Source organism: Mobula birostris, chromosome 17 (genome assembly GCF_030028105.1).
Source record: "Mobula birostris isolate sMobBir1 chromosome 17, sMobBir1.hap1, whole genome shotgun sequence".
Classification (NCBI taxonomy): domain Eukaryota; kingdom Metazoa; phylum Chordata; class Chondrichthyes; order Myliobatiformes; family Myliobatidae; genus Mobula; species Mobula birostris.
In genome coordinates, this window is record NC_092386.1 from 11,775,790 (window position 1) to 11,797,274 (window position 21,485).

General features: G+C 42.5%; 1 protein-coding gene across 3 annotated transcripts in view; it reads right to left on the reverse strand.

Moving 5' to 3' along the window:
* Window positions 1–5,733: 5,733 nt before the first annotated feature.
* LOC140211503 (uncharacterized) overlaps window positions 5,734–21,485 on the reverse strand; it is a 211,065-nt gene continuing 195,313 nt past the window's right edge. For all 3 annotated transcript variants that reach the window (XM_072281269.1, XM_072281270.1, XM_072281271.1), the window contains exons 14-17: window positions 16,979–17,123; window positions 8,926–9,108; window positions 7,778–7,917; window positions 5,734–6,900 (exon numbers count right to left, since the gene is read on the reverse strand). In XM_072281269.1, the coding sequence (XP_072137370.1) occupies window positions 7,793–7,917; window positions 8,926–9,108; window positions 16,979–17,123 (453 nt within the window). In that variant the 3' untranslated portion in view covers window positions 5,734–6,900; window positions 7,778–7,792. The remainder of the gene's footprint in view (window positions 6,901–7,777; window positions 7,918–8,925; window positions 9,109–16,978; window positions 17,124–21,485) is intronic.

Below are 21,485 nucleotides of genomic sequence, written 5' to 3' on the forward strand. Positions count from 1 at the left end.
TGAGTAGAATGTAAACTGTGGTCAGGGTTATGGAGGAGAACAGATGGCATTTAGTCATTAGGTGTTCAAGGGATTCGACAAAGCCACCACATCAGAGCACCACTGACAGTTTATCATGAAACACACACCTCCCCCTTTTTCCTTTTGCCTTTTCCGACCAGCAGTTCAGTCCATACTGTGAATCGAGAAGCATTTGGGTCTGATCGCCATATCTGGCATGCTTGGGATAAGCTGTGTTTTGATTACACGTAGAACACGTTAGGCACGTGAACAACAGAAAACTGGAGGGCTATGTGGGAGGGAAGGATTAGATTGATCTTGGAGTAGGTTAATATGTTGGCACATCATTGTGGGCTGAAGGGCCTGTACTGTGCTGTAACGTTTTGTGTGTAATCGCCACAAGACTGTGGTGTCTGTTGGCCAAGTCTCAGCTTGCGCAGAAGCAGACACAGGAAGTGCCTCAACGCCCAGGTGCTGAGGTGAAAGCTCTAATATCATTCATGTGAGGACTGCTCGCTTCCACTATGGTCCTATAACCATAGCAGATTTCATAGGTCCAGAATTAGAATTATACAACATAGCTACATGTTCTGTACAGCACACAATGTTGCACAAACCCTACTCCAAGATCGAAGTAGCCCGTCCTTGCTACATAGCCCCCAATTTTTTTTTCTGCTATCCACGAGCCTATCTATGAGTTTCTTAAATGTCCCTAATGTATCTGCCTCTACCACCACCCTGACAGGGTATTCCACACCCCCAGCACTCTGTGTTTAAAAAAAACTGTCTCTGACACTCTCTCTATACCTCCCTCCAATCACCTTAAATGTATAACCCCCTGGTATTAACCATTTCTGCTAAATATTTACGTAATCCATCTGGAGAAAGCCCTTGGCTGCATGGAGCACAGATCTGCCATCCTCTGTCAGGCGGAGGGCTTCAGTGATCCCACAGGTGGCACCAGCCAACACTTTTGCTGTTGCCTGGCAGCCTGCCTGTGCAGATGCTGCCCGTTGCTAAGGTGAGGCCCACAGGTACAGGAGGCTGTCGCCCAAAACTATCTGCATCTGCCTGCACTGGATGCCAGCACCCTCTGCACGCTGTGCTGTGGTCATTTTGTCTTGAGATTTAATGCAGCAAACATACATGCAACACAGGCCATTTTGCTACCACCAGTGAGAAGGCACAGGAGCTTGAAGACACACACTCAATGTTTTAGGAACATCGTCTTTCCCTCCACCATCAGATTTCTGAACAGTCCATAATTCCACAAACTCTACCTCAGCTCCCGTCTCTTGTAGTATTTATTTTTGTAACTTGTAGTATATTTTATATCTTGCACTGTACTGCTGCCCCAAATAACAAATTTCATGACATAGGTCTGTGATAATAAACCTGATTCTGAAGCTTTCACAAGCAAGTTCTGTTTAATCAAAATGCAAAGCAAATACGACGTCTTCAGAATCACTGGCGTATGTTGTGAAATCTGTTGTTTTATGGCAGCAGTACAATGCAATACATAATAAAAATGGTTAATTACAGTAATCAGTGTTTATAAAGTTAAATTAAATAAGTAAAGCAAAAAATAATGAGGTAGTATTGATGGGTTCAATGTCCATTTACAAATCTGATGGCAGAGAGCAAGAAGCTGTTCCTGTATCATTGAGGATGTGCTTTCGGTCTCCCGTACCTCCTCCTGATGGCAACAATGAGAAGAGGGCATGTCCTGGATGGTAGGGGTATTGGGTGCTGAGGAGGCAAGTTCTTTAGTAACTCCAGCAATCAATCTTGACCACAGATTTTATAGCTGCTGGAAATCTTGAGCCAACACACACTAGGAGGAACTGAACAAGTCAAGCAAAATCTCCTCTCTTACTTGGATCCGTCACTGAAGGGCCCCCATCATCCAGGACATACTTTCTTCATAGAGGTACCATCAGGAATAAGGTACAGGAGCCTGAAGACACACAATCAATACTTTAGGAACAGTGCCTTCCTCTCTGGCATGAGGTTTCTGAATGGGCAATGAACCCATGACACTACCTCACCATTTTTGCTCTTTCTTTGCACTATTTAATTTTGGTATATGTAGTTCTTATTATAATTTATAGTGTATTTTGTGTATTGCACTGTACTGCTACCATGAAACAACAAATTTCACGACATATGTCAGTGGTAACCAGTAGCATAGCTACAACTGTAGTACAGCTGAGGGTGCCAGAATTCGGAGTTTACTGCCGGCATCCTCTGTAAGGAGTTTGTACGTCCTCCCTGTGAATGGGTGGGTTTCTGCCAGGTGCTCCGGTTTTGTACCACAATGCAAAGACGTACCTGTTAGTAGGTTAAATGGTCATTGTACATCGCCCTATGATTAGGCTCGGGTTAAGTAGGTGGGTTGCTGGGTGGTGTAATCATTGGGTGGGAAGAGTCTGTTCATGCTGTATCTCTAAATAAGTCATTCTGAGTTAATGTACGAGGTTGGTTTGTTATTGCTATGGTGAATCAATGGAGTGGAATAAACAGTCAATGTTTCAGGCAGAGAGGTTCCCAAACTTGCTTAATATTATTGGTCCAAGGCACGTGGGGTTGGGAACTCCTGCTAGATGCTGCCTGAGCTGCTGAGTTCCTCCAGCATTTTGTGTGTGCTGTAACAGTCCTCAATTCTGCAATGGCAGGCAGGTGAGTTTGTGAATAGGAAATGGGGTTACAGTTGGCAACACAGGACTCGTACAAACAGATCATGGACAACCTACCCAAAAAACTGCTGGTGGCGAATACTCCCTCTCATTGCTGTGAAGTGGAGCAGCAAACTGCAGACTGGTGCCTTAATAAAGGCCATTGCCCCACAGCCTCAAGGCGCGGGCTTAATCCCAATCTCGGGTGCTGCCTCTATGTAGTTTCCGTGTTGTTTCGGTTTCTGTGGGGTATTCTGACTTCCTGCCAGATCCCAAAGAGGTGCTGGTAAGCTTAACTAGTCATACAGAAAACAACTTCCCACTCAGCATCAGTAAGACCTGATTGTGGTCTTCAGCAAGGGGAAATTGAGGGAACACACACGCTGAGAGGGGTTGGCAGTGGAAAGGGTGAGCCACTTCAAACTCCTAGATGTTAACGCCTCTGAAGATCAATCCTGGGCCCAACATATTGGTGCAATTATGAAGAAGACATGCCAGTGGCTCTACTCCAGTAGAAGTTTGATGTCACCGAAAACTCTTAGCAAATTTCTACAGATGTACCATGGAGAGCATTCGACTGGATGCACGGCATACGTCAGTGATCATAAACCTAATTGAGATTCTGGAAAGAGGCCCTCCAGCCAAGCTCATCTATAACAGCCGTGTCAGGAGCAAGTTTACTATCACTGATATAAGTTGTAAAATTTGTTTTGCAGCAGCAGTGGATGCAGGCATAACAAGTTATGTTACAATGAATAAATAAATACAGTAGTGCAAAAGATGAATAATGAGGTAGGGTTCATGGATGTTCAGAAATCTGATTAGGGAGAGAATGCTTTGTGTGTGTCTTCAGACTCCTGTTGTTCCTCCCTGATGCTAGTGATGAGAAGAGGCTGTGTCCTGTGTGATGGGAGTCCTCAATAATGGATGCAGTCTTCAGGGACCATTAGTCTCTCTAGACCTCTCCCATCCATGTATTTATCTAGATAGCGTTTAAATGTTGCTAGCGTGTCCGCCTGAACTGCTGTTTCTGACAGTTCATCTAAAATACCATTTGCATGAAGAAGCTGGCCCTGAAGTGCCTTTAAAGCTTTCATCTCTGACCATAAGACATAGGAGTAGAATTAGATCATTTGGCTCATTGAATGCACTCTACCATTCAACTGCAGCTGATTTATTTTCCCTCTCAACCCCAATCTCCTTCCTACTCCCTGTAACCTCTGACACCCTTACTAATCAAGAACCTATCACCCTCTGCTTTAAATATACCTAATGTTTTGGCCTCCACAACAGTGTGCAAATTAATTCCATAGATTCACCAGCTTCTGGCTACGGCAATTCCTTCTCATCATTGTTCTAAAGGGATACCCTTCTATATCGAGGCTGTGCCATCTGGGGATGGAACTGGACTCTCTGACGGTGGTGTCTGAAAAGAGGATGCTGTCTAAGTTGCATGCCATCTTGGTCAATGTCTCCCATCCACTACATAATGTACTGGGTGGGCACAGGAGTACATTCAGCCAGAGACTCATTCCACCGAGATGCAGCACGGAGCGCCATAGGAAGTCATTCCTGCCTGTGGCCATCAAACTTTACAACTCCTCCCTTGGAGGGTCAGACACCCTGAGCCAATAGGCTGGTCCTGGACTTATTTCCTGGCATAATTTACATATTACTATTTAACTATTTATGGTGCAACTGTAACGAAAACCAATTTCCCCCGGGATCAATAAAATATGACTATGACTATGGTCCTAGACAGATACCACCATTGGAATCATCCTCTCCATGTCCACAGTACCCAGACCTTTCAATGCCTCCTTGTTTTAAAATCCCCTCTCCGGGAAAATATTGTGTTTTACCCTGTCCATGCCCCTCATGATTTGTATCCCTCTAGCAGATCTCCTGCATTCCAATAAATGACTGTGATAAGTTTTCCATTAGACTGAACAAGTGGCAAAAGTGGTATTAAGGTTGGTGAGAGAGAGAGAGAACAAAAATGGAAATGAGACTTAATGAGGTTTCTGCTGGAAGCTAGAATGGACCTGTTGGACAAATGGTTCTCTTCAGTGTGAGACCTTTGCCAACCACTCCAGAAGAGTCTATGTGGTGGAACTATGCTAATACTTTGCTATATGTTTAGTAAGATGGACATATACTACGTATATATGCATGGTTTACTAAGTAGATTTAAACAATATCTTCAGCACTTTTTCTGTTTTGTATCCAGCTTGTAACTTGCAACAAGTATTGAGCCTGCATAATCTGTTCCCTTTAGCCATGCAAGATGATGAAGGCTGTTTTTGGTATGCTGGCCTTCATAAGTCAGGGCTTAGAGTTTAAAACTTATGTGGTCATGGTGCAGTTGTACAGAACACTGGTGAGACCACACTTCAGTATTGATCATTTTTGGCCGCCCAGCTATAGGAAAGATGTAATTAAATGGATAGCGTGCAGAAAAGATTGACAAGAAGGACTTGATGGACTGAGTCATTGGGAGATGTTAAGCAGGCTAGGACTTTGTCAGGATGGCTAGGGTTTGCCAGCTTTAGCAAGATGACGCTGAGCTGTGATATCCATCGATTGTGTGGCTCAGACTTCCCTTCATTGGGACCCAAAAGAAAGGGAGTAGAAGCCAGAATGGGGTGGGGGAAAGGGAAGGAGTACAAGATGTCAAATGGTAGGTGAAGTCAGGGGAGAGGGAGAAGCCGGGAGGTGATAGGTGGAAAAGGTTAAGGGTTGAAAAAGAAGGAATTTGATGGAAGAGTAGACCTGGGAGAAAGGGAAGGAGGAAGGAAACCAAGAGGAGGTGACGTGAAGATAAGAGACAAGAGGGAAGCCTGAGTGGGAATTGAAGAAGAGGAAAAGAGGAGGGAGAAAAAACACTTTTTTTGTTAATGTTCTGCCCCTTATTATTTTTCTCCCAGAATACAAAGAGCAGCAACCTGAAATATAATTTTGAATTCACGCATGGTCACCCTAAAAGTTCAGCATCCCTTAAAGTATGCAAAGTAAAGAAATGACACTCAGTGCATCTCCAAACAGCAGTTTTACCAGAGGATTCATTATTTTCTTTAATAATGTGTTTCAAGTCAGTTCTATCAGTAGGTCTAATGCAGGAAAGTAGAAACAGAATGGCCAAGTTTGTTTTTTTTTTTGTTTCTTTGGTGAAACACATGTAAAAAAAGTAACAAAAGTTTATCAGCATTTCAGTCACAAAATTCCAAACATTCACATTATACACTATACAATTTAAAATATAAATACAGTATTGCTTTGTGTGCATTGCAAAGGGAGAATTTCATACAGAGTCATTTCTATTGCTGTTCATAAAAAGAAAAAAAAAGACAATTGGGTGAAGTAACCAGGTTATTTTCCTTTTAAAAATGAATTTACTGCAAAACATTTCAAAAAAAAAAAAAAAAAAAATCTGCTGCTGGCCAGATCAGTTTTAATTATCGGACATTCTTTTTGCTCTGACCATGTTAACCCTTGGATTTAGAAATAATTTTTCTATTCAAATCTTTCCACAGGTGAATTTAAATAAATCAGTGAGATTTGACTCCCCCTTCAGTGAGAAAATCTCCACCCATTCCCATAGACATCGAATGAAAATTTTCAAAATATAAAAATTATTCCCTTGAAATTCGATTCAAAATGAAATATTTTAATCTGTTTCCATTGTGCTAATTTTAAAAGCATGTGTTGCTTTATACAGATACCCAAGGGTTAACAGCAGAAATGTTACAAAAATATAGCTGGTTTTTATTCTATCCAGTCCTTCTAAGGCAAATTAATAAAAACCCATCAATTAAACGAAATGGCCATACGTCATCATCACACACTATACAACTGTCACATTCTGACAAACATTCATTTAAAAAATGAACTAGGATGGTGATATATACAAAAATTAATTTATTTTTTTGGGTTTTTTTTTACAAAAAAACTGGAGGTTTATATTCACCCTTAGAAAAAGGCAGCTCCATATCGTAGTGTGATTAGTGAGGGCCGCAAAAAAGCTGCCATATCTGAGAAAGTTAATATATTAGCACTTTGACCTCAAAGAACCAACTGGTTTTTGCAAAGGTAACGTAGCGTCCTTTTTGCATTTGCTATTTTGATTGCTTGTGTCCATGTGAGTTAAAGAGCAGCTTCACAATGCAGTCTCTGGGCTTGATCCCACCTGGCATCCTTAGAATTACACTACACAGGGGTCTTGCAGCTGTAGGAGTGAAAGACTGTTTGAGGAAGGGAGTTGTTGAACACTTGTAAATCAGACAATTACTCATCCAAGTTCTACAAAAATAGTTTTCTCTCATGTTTATGCACCGTTAGCCTTTTCCATTATCTGTAGACTTTACATTGCTTATGGTAGAGATCAGAATTGTATATCTGGGAACAACAGCCAAAATGCTCCTTGGGCAACCTCTTAAATAATGGCATAAACACTTTCTCCAACCCTTCATGAGGGTGCTTGCAATACTGTAAATGTTGCCAGAAGGTGGATTAAACGCTCCACTAGATGATGTAATAACAGTTTTGAAATTTTAAAAAAGTTCATTCATTCTGCTATCTGAAAATTTAGCTTGGAAAAGTGAAAAGGGTGAGTTTAATGTTAAATTATGATTGCTGATATGGCTGTAACTACTGAAAGGGGGGAAACGAAGGAAAGCTCATGATGGATTAAAGGTGCAAAAATGTTCTACATGCTCTAAACAGATTAAGAACAGTTTTTTCACATATAAATACGTTTACCCATTATTTGTAAAGCATTACTGAATGGCATGAGAATTGTCAACTTATGCAACGTCTGTAGCAATATTTGTACCATGGAATACACGAACAAGCAACAGAACTACAATTTCATTTTAATTTAACTCATTAATATCACCTTGAAGAGTTTTGCAGTCCTCTTTTGTTATTAATCACATTTGAAGAAACTGCTGTTTGATCTCTCCCAAATGTTTTGTTTCATCAAATCAAATCATCCCCCACCCTGCCCAATCTCTTACCTCCCAACCCACCCCTCCCTCCAATGTGTTACTCTAGGCACTGTTTGGAACAGGTTTGGCTCGAATTGCAAAGAACAGTTTTCCCACCATTCAGTGGTGTAGTCAGTGCCTCGAATATAATTTGTTTATCCAAGGATGCTGGTGTCGGACATGGCCATATGAACTTTTTGTTCCTTTTCGATAAAATCCTTGGATGTACTTGGGGGCATTTTGCTGATATATGGAAGCTACAGAGAAAGAGAAATAAATTATAATTACTATTTGTTCTCTAAAGCAGAAAACCGCAACATATTCAGTACACCCTACATCCACACAGTGTTGAAAATTGGGGCTTTTGAGGTTGATTGAGTCCTGCGGTAGAGGTCCGGAGGTCAAAGACAGCAGTCCGCAAGTCTCGAGGTCGAGGTTTAAAGTTTAGCGAGTCTGGAGATCAAAGTCTGCTGTCAGTGAATCCTGAGGCAGAACCCGAAGGTAAAAGCCCCTGGCTTGGCGTAGCTGGAGGTCAGAGGTCCGTGAGTCTGAGAGTCTGGCCAAGGACTGGAGGCCCAGGGGTTGTCTGTCCTGCAGTTAGAGGCCTTCCTGTATGTGTGAGTGGGTGCATGAGAGGGAGTTGAGAAAAGAGGTTGTTCTGCTGAATATTGTGAGCATGCTGTGCTGGCGCTGCCACGTATGGTGAGACTTGCGGGCTACCCTCAGCGTATCCTTGAGCATGCTGATTATTGACAGAAATGACATATACTGTATGTTTCAATGTACATCTGATAGTTAAATGAATCTGAATCTGATACCTCAACAGCCGTGTTTACAATAATTAGAAACCAAATATCTAGACACCTTATTGGAGAAGTTTGCAGGGTGCTGTGTTCCAAAGCTAGAAGTACCAATCACGTATGCAGTTCTAGTGCTGGGTCTATGGAGCAGCTGGGATGCTGGTATTAAGTCCTGTGGTTCTGGGCAATTGGTCAGATAACTTGATCCATTCAATGACAAATGCTAGAAGGTCTTGAATGTACCTAAGCTACCTTGGAAGGAACTTTAGCCTCAAAAAATCTACTGATGATCCCCTTTTTAAGGACGGTCAGGGATGGGCATTAAATTACCTTGCCCTCTCCCCTTGAATAAGTAATATAAGTAATAAGATTAATAGTGGATCAATACATCACAGGAATTTCATAATACATGTAAATATATATGGTGAATAAAGTTGATCCTTCAGAAATATTGGCCAAACTTACGTGTTAAACAGGCAACCTTTGGCTTATCCCAGTATCCATTGGTCCGACACTTAATGATTGGAAAGTGCCGCTGGATGAAGCCACGGCTGCAGTGGTATCGGACCATGGAGTTTATCTCATATCGAGGCTTCAACTTCCCAAATGTTCTAGCATTTTTCACCACTGGTGGTTGGCCACAAGCAACTGAACAAAAAAGAATATGTTTGCATGTTAACATTGACGATGAATTCATGTGGTAAATACATAAAATACTCCTCATTCGTAGTGTGCACAGTAATGTTGGTCTCCTTCAAGGATGGAAATAAGAATGGTTATATATTCTTCTAAATCATGTTCTGCCCAATCCTGGGGTGAGGTAATTAGATAGCACTGAAAGCTTAAAAATCACTCATCTACTGCAGGTGGCTATACTTACCACTTCAAAATGAAAGGCAAACCAATATTAAATGTAATTCTCCCTTTTTTCCATTCCCCATTCTAGCTACCCTCTATTCCTTCTCTTGCTCATCACCTGATCAACACCTCCCTCTGGTGACCCTCCTGCCCTTTCTCCCATGGTTCACTGTCCTCCTATCAGATTTTTCCTTCTTCAGCCCTTTACTGCTTCCACCTATCATATCCCAGTTTATCACTTCATCCTCCCTCAGGACCACCCACCCCCTCCCTGCCATTTTGTACTACTTTCCCTCCCCCACCTGATTCTGGCTTCTGTCCCCTTCCTTTTCAGTTCTGATGAAGGGTCTTGGCCTTAAACGTTGACTGTTCATTCTTCTCCATAGATGCTGCCTCACGTATTTAGTTCCTCCAGCATTTTGTAGGTACTGCTCTGGATTTCTAGCATCTGCAAAATCTCTTGTTTTTATAGACATAAATAATGTTCCCACAAAGGAGGATGGGTGGGTCCTGAAGCCACACTTAATAACTACACTCCTCATATAATACAGCTTTCAAAGTTTTTACCATTCATTTTAGTTCTCATTGTTTGTTCATTATGTTCCACGTTGTATGATGTGGACAATCATGGTCTTTCCATCACCATGATCGTTCTTGGCAAGCAACACACATCCAAGTTGCTGGTGAACGCAGCAGGCCAGGCAGCATCTCTAGGAAGAGGTACAGTCGACGTTTCAGGCCGAGACCCTTCGTCAGGACTAACTGAAGGAAGAGTTAGTAAGAGATTTGAAAGTGGGAGGGGGAGATCCAAAATGATAGGAGAAGACAGGAGGGGGAGAGATGGAGCCAAGAGCTGGACAGGTGATTGGCAAAGGGGATATGAGAGGGTCATAGGATAGGAGGTCCGGGGAGAAAGACAAGTGGGGGAGGGGGGGAAAGGCCCCAGAGGATGAGCAAGGGGTATAGTCAGAGGAACAGAGGGAGAAAAAGGAGAGTGAGAGAAAGAATGTGTGGATAAAAATAAATAACGGTTGGGGTACGAGGGGGAGGTGGGGCATTAGCGGAAGTTGGAGAAGTCAACGTTCATGCCATCATGTGATGTTCATGCGATGATCATGAACATCGACTTCTCTAACTTCCGCTAATGCCCCACCTCCCCCTCGTACCCCATCCGTTATTTATTTTTATACTCACATTCTTTCTCTCACTCTCCTTTTTCTCCCTCTGACTATACCCCTTGCCCATCCTCTGGTTCCCCGCCCCCCTTGTCTTTCTCCCCGGACCTCCTGTCCCATGATCCTCTCATATCCCCTTTGCCAATCACCTGTCCAGCTCTTGGCTCCATCCCTCCCCCTCCTGTCTTCTCCTATCATTTTGGATCTCCCCCTCCCCCTACAACTTTCAAATCTCTTACTAACTCTTCCTTCAGTTAGTCCTGACAAAGGGTCTCGGCCTGAAACGTCGACTGTACCTCTTCCTAGAGATGCTGCCTGGCCTGCTGCATTCACCAGTAACTTTGATGTGTGTTGCTTGAACTTCCAGCTTCTGCAGAATTCCTGTTGTTTTTGTTCTTGGCAAGTTTTTTTTTAACAGAAGTAGTTTGCCATTGCCTTCATCTGGGCAGTGTCTTTACAAGGCAGGTGACCCCAGTCATTATCAAAACTCTTCAAAGATTGTCTACCTAGCATCGGTGGTCACATAACCAGGGCTTGTTATATGCACCGGTTGCTCATACGACCATCCACCACCTGCTCCCATGACTTCACGTGACCCCTATCAGAGAGCTAAGCAAATGCCACACCTTGCCCAAGGGTGACCCGCAGGACAGCAGAAGGAAGGAGCGCCTTGCTCCTCTATTAGTAGAGACATCTCTCCAGCAGACACCATTCATTGAGAGGTTGCCTTTATGAGTAGTGCTCCCTGGAAAATAATTTTCCATATCCCCAAAAGTTTGGTCCACAGTGCTCATCTTAGCTTGCATTGTTAAACTGATATGGAGAAACATTTTTTATATTTAGTGGGAGAATAAATCAAAAACATAACATAAATCTAAACGTCGACTGTACCTCTTCCTAGAGATGCTGCCTGGCCTGCTGCGTTCATCAGCAACTTTTATGTGTGTTACATAAATGTAATAGTCTTTTCAACTTAATAGGTGGTTATATTTTTGATTTTGTCTCTCACCTTCCTCTTTTCTAATACTCCAGAAAAGTATGAGTGAAGAGTTGCATACAACAAGCAACACTACGGTACAGTACCGGCCCTTCAGCACACAATGTTGTGCCGAACTTTTAACCTACACTAAGGTCAATTTAACCCTTCCCTCCCACATAACCCTTCATTTTTCTTCATTCCATGTACCTTCTTCAGAGTTCCTTAAATGCCCCTAATGTATCTGCCTCTATCACCATTGCTGACAGAACATTCCGAGCACTCACCACTCTCTCTGCTCTGTGTCATCCCCTCTGGACTTTCCTCACGCACACACTCTACCATGGCACCCGAATGGATTTTGTGGATGGAAGCACAGAGTTGGAATTTCCAATGATGGTAGAGGTCTGAGGGGCAGAATGGCCTACTCTTGGCCCAAGTTTCTATGTTTGTCATTTTATTTGTTCGACTAAATAAAGAGATGACAACTATCCGAATTGGAGAAATGCTTCCAATAATGGCGGAGTTGAGGACAAAAGGGCAACCTCAGAATATAAGATGGTCCTTTTAGAACAGAGATGAGTAATTTCTTTAGCTAGACAGTGGTGAATCTGTGGAATTCACTGGCACCAACGGCTCTGAAGGCCAAGTCCTTGGGCATATTTAAAGAGGCGGTTGATAGATTCTTATACAGCGGATGCAATCTCATTGGGTCTTTACGTGGTCTTGGATCACCTGAACAATACTAATATTTATGACAGGATTCTGTGTATTGACTACAGCTCAGCGTTTAACACAATCATTCCTACAGTTCTGATTGAAAGGCTTCAAAATCTGGGACTCTGTACCCCCCTCTGCACCTGGATTCTTGACTTCCTCACCAGAAGATCAAAGTCAGTGCAGATCGAAAACAACATCTTCACCTCACTGACAATCAACACTGGTGCACCTCAAGTATATGTGCTTAGCCCAATACTGTACTCTCTCTACCCACATGACTGTGTGGTGAGGCACAGCCTAAATGCCATCTATAAATTTGCTGATGACACAGCAATTTTTGGCAGAATTTCAGATGCTGACAAGAAGGCATAAAGGGTCAGAAGGATACAGGTGGATCAGCTAGTTGGGTGGTGTCTAAGCAACAACCTTGCACTCAACATCAGTAAGATCAAAGAACTGACTGTGGACTTCAGCAAGGGTAAGACAAAGGAACACACACCAGTTCTCATCGAGGGATCAGTAGTAGAAAGGGAGAGTAATTTCAAGTTCCTGGCTGTCAACATCTCTGAGGGTCTATCCTGGGCCCAACATATCGATATAATTCCAAAGAAGGCTCGACAGCAGCTCTATTTCATTTTGAATTTGAGGAGATCTGGTATGTTACCAAACACTCGCAAATTTCTGTGGGTGTACTGTGGAGAGCTACATCACTGTCTGGTATGGGTGCGGGGGTGCGGAAACTACTGCACAGGATCGAAATAAACTGCACAAAGTTGTAAACTCAGCTCCATCATGGGTACTAGCTTCCACAGCATCCAGGACATCTTCAAGGAGCAATGCCTCTAAAAGGTGACATTATTCATTAATTAACCCCAGCACCCAGCTCATACCCTCTTCTCATTGCTACCATCAGGAAGGAGGTACAGGAGCCCAGTGATGTTGTGGGGATGGAACTGGGCTCTCTCACGGTGGTGTCTGAAAAGAGGATGCTGTCTAAGTTGCATGCCATCTTGGTCAATGTCTCCCATCCACTACATAATGTACTGGGTGGGCACAGGAGTACATTCAGCCAGAGACTCATTCCACCGAGATGCAGCACAGAGCATCATAGGAAGTTATTCCTGCCTGTGGCCATCAAACTTTACAACTCCTCCCTTGAAGGGTTGGACACCCTGAGCCAATGTGCTGGTCCTGGACTTATTTCATAATTTACTGGCATAATTTACATATTACTATTTAACTATTTATGGTTCTATTACTATTTATGGTGCTACTGTAATGAGAATCAATTTCCCCTGGGATCAATAAAGTATGATTATGACTAACAGCACACACTCAGTGATTCAGGAACAGCTTCCTCCCTCTCCCAATGAATAGATATTGAACCCATGAACACTACCTCACTACCTTTTTTCTGGTTTTTTGCACGACTTAACTTTTTTAAATGTATGTATTTACTTGCTGCAACTCAGTTTTTGTTATTATGTATTGCAACATACTGCTGCTGCAAAACAACACATTTCACAGCATATGCCAGTGATATTAATCTGAATCTGATTGATTAGTAAGGTTACAGGAAGAAGGCAGTAGAATGGGGTTCAGAGAGATAAACAATCCCTCTGATAGAATGGTGGAGCAGATTTGACGGGCCAAATGGTTTAACTCTTCTCTTCTGTCTTAGTTGTCCCCTCTTTGTATAGACAATATCTAAATCTGTTCTTACTCAAGTTATAAAAAAAATTAACAATTTAACCATTAAAGCCAAAGCAAAGTTTTCAATACTGCTCGTGGGCTAACTTTGAAATCATTGAGACATGAGCCAGAATCAACAACAGAAGAGATCACAAAGGAAATTTTACATCCTCACAACTTTTTCTTAGACAGTCCCTGGGCTCAAGTATAACTGGTTTTCACTTTGGCTTCAGGGGAGACTTCTACTCTAGGTGGGATGGTAGAACAAGGGGCAAGATAGTTTGTGAGATTGCACACTCCTTCCACTGTTCGTGCTCAGCTTCTGTGCATTCTCTGAGCACCGACTTGACATCTTCAATCTCATTCTGAACGTTTCTCTTCGAGATCCGCATCAGAATCAGGTTTATTGTCTCTGACCTAAGTCGTGAGAGTTGTTGTATTGCGCCAGCAGGCCGGAGCAAAAAGGGCAAAAGTAATGAGCAGTGTTCATGGGTTCACTTCAACCTTAAGGTCACATGAGCCTGGAATGGCCAGACTTTAAGACATGGGTGCAGCATTAGGCCATCCAGCTCATCAAATCTGCTCTGTCGTTTCATCATGGCTGATCCATTTCCCTCTCAATCCCATTCCCCTATCTTCATCCCATAACCTTTCACACTGTGACCAATCGAGAACCTATCAGCCTCTGCCTTAAATGCTCTAGTGACCTGACCCTACAGCTGCCTGTGGCAATGAATTTCACAGATTCTAACTAAAGTAATTCCTCCTCATCTCTGTTCTAATTGGACATCCCTCTATTTTGAGGGTAGGTCCTCTGATATTAGCCTCCCCTACCAAAGGAAACCTCCTCTTCATATCCATTGTATCTAAGATTATCCCTCTGAATCCCATTCTCCTGCCTTCTCCCCATAATCTTTGACACACTTATCAATCAGAATCAGATAGGTTTCAATGAGATCCCCCCCACCATTTTTCTATATTCCAGTAAGTACAGGCCCAGAGTGGTCAAGTGCTCCTTTCATTAACCCTTTCATTCTTGGAATAATTTTCATCAACCTCTTCTAGACCCTCTATAATGCGAACTCATCTTTTCTTAAAACGGGCCCCAAAATTGCTCATAATACTCCAAATGCAGTATGACCAATGCCTTATAGAGCCTCAGACACTGGAGAAAGATGTGGCACTCAGTCAAGGAACCCCTACTCAACCAGGGGTCCACGGACTCCTTGCTTAATGGTGTTGGTCCATGGCATTAAAAAAAAAGGTTGGGAACCCCTGCTCTGAGAAAATCCTTGATCTTTTTGCCTCTTCTCCTGATACCCTTCCCTCAAAAAGCTGGCATAAACGCTTGGCAAATATTAAGAAACGAAAGACTCGCACTGAAGACTAGACTAGTAATCAAGAGGCCAAAATAATTGAAAATACAAAGAAAGAAAGAATCCAAAAGCAACACTTTTTTTTGTATTTGCTCATTCCAGTGCCAACAGCACTGGATCATTTGTAACACTCCCTGGCAAGCAACTAACTTGAAACTGCCTACCTATAATCAACATGTGTAGAACAGACACGCAGATGCATTTCGTAATGTATCCAGGGCTATAAAGTGCACAGCATTAAACCATGATACCTAGACCATGACTTCACCAATAATTCAATAAGTAACACAAACAGATTCACAGTTCATTCATGGCACTCTTTTTATATTTTCAGAAGGCCTTTGACAAGATGCTGCACATGAGGCTGCTAGACAAGATAAGAGCCCATGGTATTACAGAAATGATAAGAGCATAGATAGAAGATTGGTTGACTTGCAGGAGGCAGAGTGGAAATAAAGTGAGGCCTTTTCTGGTGTCCAGTGGTTTTCCGCAGTAATCAGCATTGGATCCACTTCTTTTCTCATTATATGCCAATGATTTGGCTAACGGAATTAGTGGCTTTGTTACCAAGTTGATAGATGATACAAAGAAAGGTGGAGAGGCAGGTAGTGTTCAAGAAGCAGTCTGCAGAAGGACTTAAGAGATTGGGAGAATGGGCAAAGAAGTGGAAAATGAAATATAGTGTTGGGAAGTGTATAGTCATGCTCTTTGGTAGAAAGAATAAAGCTATAGTTTTGGGGGTCCTTGTGTAGCATTCCTTAAAGGTTAACTGGCAGGTTGAGTCAGTGGTGAGGAAGGCAAAAGTAATGTTAGCATTCATTTCAAGGGGACTAGAATACAAAAGCAACGATGTAATGCTGAGTCTTTACAAGACATTGGCAGATCACACTTGGAGCATTGTGAGCAATTTTGAGACCCTCATCTAAGAATGGATGTGCTGGCATTGGAGATGAACATCACAAGAATGATCCAGAGGAATGACAGAGTTAACTTATAAGAAGCATTTAATGGCTCTAAGCCTGTACTTGCTGGAGTTTAGAAGGGTGGGGGTGGAGGTATAATATTGAAAGGCTTAGATAGAGTGGACATGAAGAGGACGGTTTCTATAGTGGGGGAGGCTAGGACCAGAAGGCACAGCCTCAGATGTTGCTTCAGAACAGAGATGAGGAGGAATTTCTTTCATCAGAGAGCAGTGAATCTGTGGAATTCTTTACCACAGACAGCTGTGGAGGCAGAGTCATTGGGTATATTTAAAGCAGAGGTTGACAGGTTGTTGATTAGTAAGAGTGTCAGAGGTTATGGGGAGAGGGTAAGAAAGTGATTCACCCTACGGAAAAGGCTGCAGAGAGTTTAAGAGTCAGTCAGCTCCATTATGGGCATCTTCCAAAAGGTGCCACCTCAAGAAGAAAACTCCATCAATAAGAAAATTCAATCATCCAGGACATGCCCTGTTCTCATCACTACCATCAGGGAGAAGGTACAAGAGAGACACACCCTCAACATTTTAGGAACAGCTTTTGTACCCTCAACCATCAGATTACTGATTTGTCAATGAACCCTACCTCATTATGTTGCTCTTTTATCACACTATTTCTTATTGTAACCTCTAATAATCTTTTTATGTATTGCTCTGTACTGCTGCCAAATGTCACGACTTATGTCAGTGATAATGAACCTGATTCTGAACGCGTCACACTGTGGACCATAAACGGGAAACTCACCTGTGCCTTTTTTGCACGTGTAGGTAAGGTGGTAATTGCACGGAACATCGTTCCACTGTCCGTCCTCATGCCAGATCATAACCACGCAGTCTTCGCCTGAAGAGAAGAAACTATCGGGCTGGTGAGGCCGCCAGTTTTCATATTGCTGTGCGAGAAATCAAATGACAAGTTACACTAAATTTGCATAGGCTGTCTATTTTAAAAAAAACTTCATGTTACTGAATCTAAAGCAGCCATGACAAGATCTACAATTGGATAATTATATTCTTAGTGAATTTTGATTGCTGTGAGGCTGATCCCAGCAGTTCATACATTTTAACTTTAATGTAATTGTATGCTAATTAGAACAAATTATTGCCCTGAATGGTGGAATGAGCTGGAATAGTAGGCGTGTTGGAAGATGACGTAATTTTAATGCAGAAAAAAATCCCTTAATTATTCTACAGGGTTTGATTGTCCTACAGATCTCTGCTGTAGATATTCAGAGTCCATCCACCTTGTTCACTCGTGCAATAAGGCTTTTGCACTCAGTGGACACTTTACAGCTGTATACCTCATTAATGCAAATACCCAAGCAGCCAATCATGTGGCAGCAAAAGCAGGCAGACATGGTCAAGAAGTTCAGTTGTTGTTCAGACCAAACATCAGAATGGAGAGAAATGTGACCTAAATGACTTTGACCATGGAATGATTGTTGGTGCCAGATGGGGTGGTTTGAGTATCTCAGAAACTGCTGATCTCCTGGGACTTTCTTTCATAACAGTCTCTAGAGTTTACTGAGAATGGTGTGAGAAACAGGTATCATCCAGTGTACAGCTGTTCTGTGGGAGAAACACCTTGTTAGTGGGAGAGGTCAGAGGACAATTGTGTATTTCCAGTTATATTTGAGTAATCTTGTATAAATATTAGTTGAATATTCTTGTTATTTTAATAATTTATTACAGGTTTAATTACAAATACGTGAACTGCAAATGTCATCACGCTACCACGTAATAAGTAGGTGCCTCGCTTAGTCATAGTCATACTTTACTGATCCCGCGGGAAATTGGTTTTCGTTACAGTTGCACCATAAATAATAGTAATAGAACCACAAATAGTTAAATAGCAATATGTAAATTATGCCAGTAAATTATGAAGTAAGTCCAGGACCAGCCTATTGGCTCAGGGTGTCTGACCCTCCAAGGGAGGAGTTGTAAAGTTTGATGGCCACAGGCAGGAATGACTTCCTATGACGCTCTGTGTTGCATCTCGGTGGAATGAGTCTCTGGCTGAATGTACTCCTGTGCCCACCCAGTACATTATGTAGTGGATGGGAGACATTGACCAAGATGGCATGCAACTTGGACAGCATCCTCTTTTCAGACACCACCGTGAGAGAGTCCAGTTCCATCCCCACAACGTCACTGGCCTTATGAATGAGCTTGTTGATTCTGTTGATGTCTGCTACCCTCAGCCTGCTGCCCTAGCACACAACAGCAAACATGGTAGCACTGGCCACCACAGACTTGTAGAACATCCTCAGCATCATCCGGCAGATGTTAAAGGACCTCAGTCTCCTCAGGAAATAGAGACAGCTCTGTCCCTTCTTATAGATAGTCTCAGTGTTCTTTAACCAGTCCAGTTTATTGTCAATTCATATCCCCAGGTATTTGTAATCCTCCACCATGTCCACACTGACCCCCTGGATGGAAACAGGGGTCACCGGTACCTTAGCTCTCCTCAGGTCTACCACCAGCTCCTTAGTCTTTTTCACATTAACCTGCAGATAATACTGCTCACACCATGTGACAAAGTTTCCTACCGTAGCCCTGTACTCAGCCTCATCTCCCTTGTTGATGCATCCAACTGTGGCAGAGTCATCTGAAAACTTCTGAAGATGACAAGACTCTGTGCAGTAGTTGAAGTCCGAGGTGTAAATGGTGAAGAGAAAGGGAGACAAGACAGTCCCCTGTGGAGCCCCAGTGCTGCTGATCACTCTGTCGGACACACAGTGTTGCAAGCACACGTACTGTGGTCTGCCAGTCAGGTAATCAAGAATCCATGACACCAGGGAAGCATCCACCTGCATCGCTGTCAGCTTCTCTCCCAGCAGAGCAGGGCGGATGGTTAAAAGTAAGCTTAAAGTTAAACCTGCATACCCGGACTCTTGTGTCTTCTTTGAAATAGTTTAAAGTTACAAAACATAACAGCAGTGGTCGAACTAGTTCAAGCCGACAGGAAGACAACAGTAACTCAATTATCTATGCATTTCAACAGAAGAGCATCTTGAAGTAGATGGGCTACTGCAGCCATAAGGTCATGGACAGTCACTCAGTGACAACTTTATTAGGTACAGGAGGTACTTAATAAAGTGGCCACTGAGTTTATATTTCACTAGCCAAGAGGTTGGGGCTACAGGATTTTTCCTCCATGCCTAAAGTCCCATACTTTAGCATATTACAGTAAGAACTTAACACCTAACGAATAGTTGTGGTACATGTGGTAATCGGCTAAGTGATCACACGTTTTAGGAATGCTTCTCTTCATCTGAGTGTAATGGTTATGTGACATAGTAAAGAGCTAGTTTCATTATTTCTAAATGCACAAACATTTGAAATAATGCATGAGAAAATCATTTTACCAAACGAAAGATGACTTGAAAATTAAATTTCATGTTCACATTTTTAAAATAATACTGATTTCATTTTTTTAAGACCTTGATTGATAGTGTCAGTTTTCACCTTCAGAGAAAAGAATGGACAACGATCATATGTTCCAAAGGGAACAATTCACAAATGAATATTTTGGCCTGAATTCTACCTGCCTTGCTTGCATTGGCAGTGCTTTACTGTTTCACTTGGTCGCATAAAATATCTTTCTGTGCTGTCAAATAAATATCCTTAATCTGACATAAATTAGTAAATCAGTACTCATTTTTCAAATGCTCCAAATGTTGAGGCTTAGAAATTGGAGTATTATATATTTTGGGAAAATGTACAGTATTTTGTAATTAATACTGATAATCTGAAAAAATAGAGGGGAGTCCATTAGAATCAGGAGTTGACTTCCAAGGACCTAAGCAAAACAATCCATGGGGACCAGCAAAGGGCAAAATTATTGCTCTGATTTAATCTATATTCAAGCTTCTGTGGGTCTATGATAACAAAATAAGATAGGTACATTCATTACAACAGAAAATGTAAGAAATTGTCAGGTCACCCAGCAAAAACATCCCGCAGATGTTGTATATCCAAAGCAACACACACAAAATTCAAGAGGAACTCATCAGGTCAGGCAGCATCTGCGGAAATGAATAAACAGTTGACATTTTGGGCCATAAAACGAAGGGGGAGGATGCCAGAATGATATGGTGTGGGGAGGAGAAAGAGGACAAGCTAGAGGACAATTTAGAGGACAATCGTTTGTGATAGGTGAAGCTATGTGGGTGGGGGGAGGGGAGATGAAGTAAGAAACTGGGAGGTGACAGGTGGAAAAGGTAAAAATGGGGGAGAAGGAATCTAATAGGAGAGGAGAGTGGACCAGGGGAGAAAGGAAAGGTGGAGAGGCAAGAGTGGGAGGTGATAAGTGGGTGAGAAGAGGTAAGAGGCCAGAATGGGGAACTGGAAGGGGGAGGGAAATATACTGGAAGATGGAGAAATCAATGGTCAAGCCATCAGGTTTGGAGGCTGCTTAAACAGAATACAAGGTGTTGCTCCTCCAACCTGAGATTGGCTTCATCGTGGCAGAAGAGGAGGCCTTGGACCGACATGTTGGATTGGGAATGAGGATAGGAATTGGAAATGGTTGGCCACTGGGAAATCCTACTTTTTATGGATGGAGTGGAGGTGCTCGACAAAGCGGTCCCCCGATCTACATTGGGTCTCCCAAACCGCATTGGGAGCACCAGATAGAGTAGACAGTCCCACCAGTTTCTCTTTCTAACGTCCTTCTTCCCCTCCCTCCAACTTTTAATTCTGGCATCTTCGCCCTTCCTTTCCAGTCCTGATGTAGGGCCTTGGCCCAAAACTTCAACTGTTTATCAATGTCCATAGATGCTGGCCGACCTACTGACCTCCTTCTTCATTAAGTGTGTGTTGGTGACCCATCAACACAAGAAAGAAAAGAAGTGAAAATTATGTCCACCATTTCAATCTCTGCTTTTCTTATTCATCTATGAATTTCAAATCACCACAGTGGCATAATGGTTAGTGTAATGCTTTTACAGCTCAGGGTGCTGTAGTTTGGAGTTCAATTCCAATGCTGGCTAAGATGTTTGTATGTCCTTCTTGTTGGCACACAAGTTTTGCCTGATGCTCCGGCTTCTTCCCACAGTCCAAAGATGTATCAGTTAGTACAGTAATTGACCATTGCTCTTTTGGGCTGGTATTGCCTGTTCCGCGTTGTATATCTAAGTATATAGATACACAGTGAGATATATATCCCTGAGTGGGAAATGGATCAGCCATGATGAAATGGTGGAAGACTCGATGGGCCAAATGGTTTAATTGTGCTCCTGTATTTTATGCTT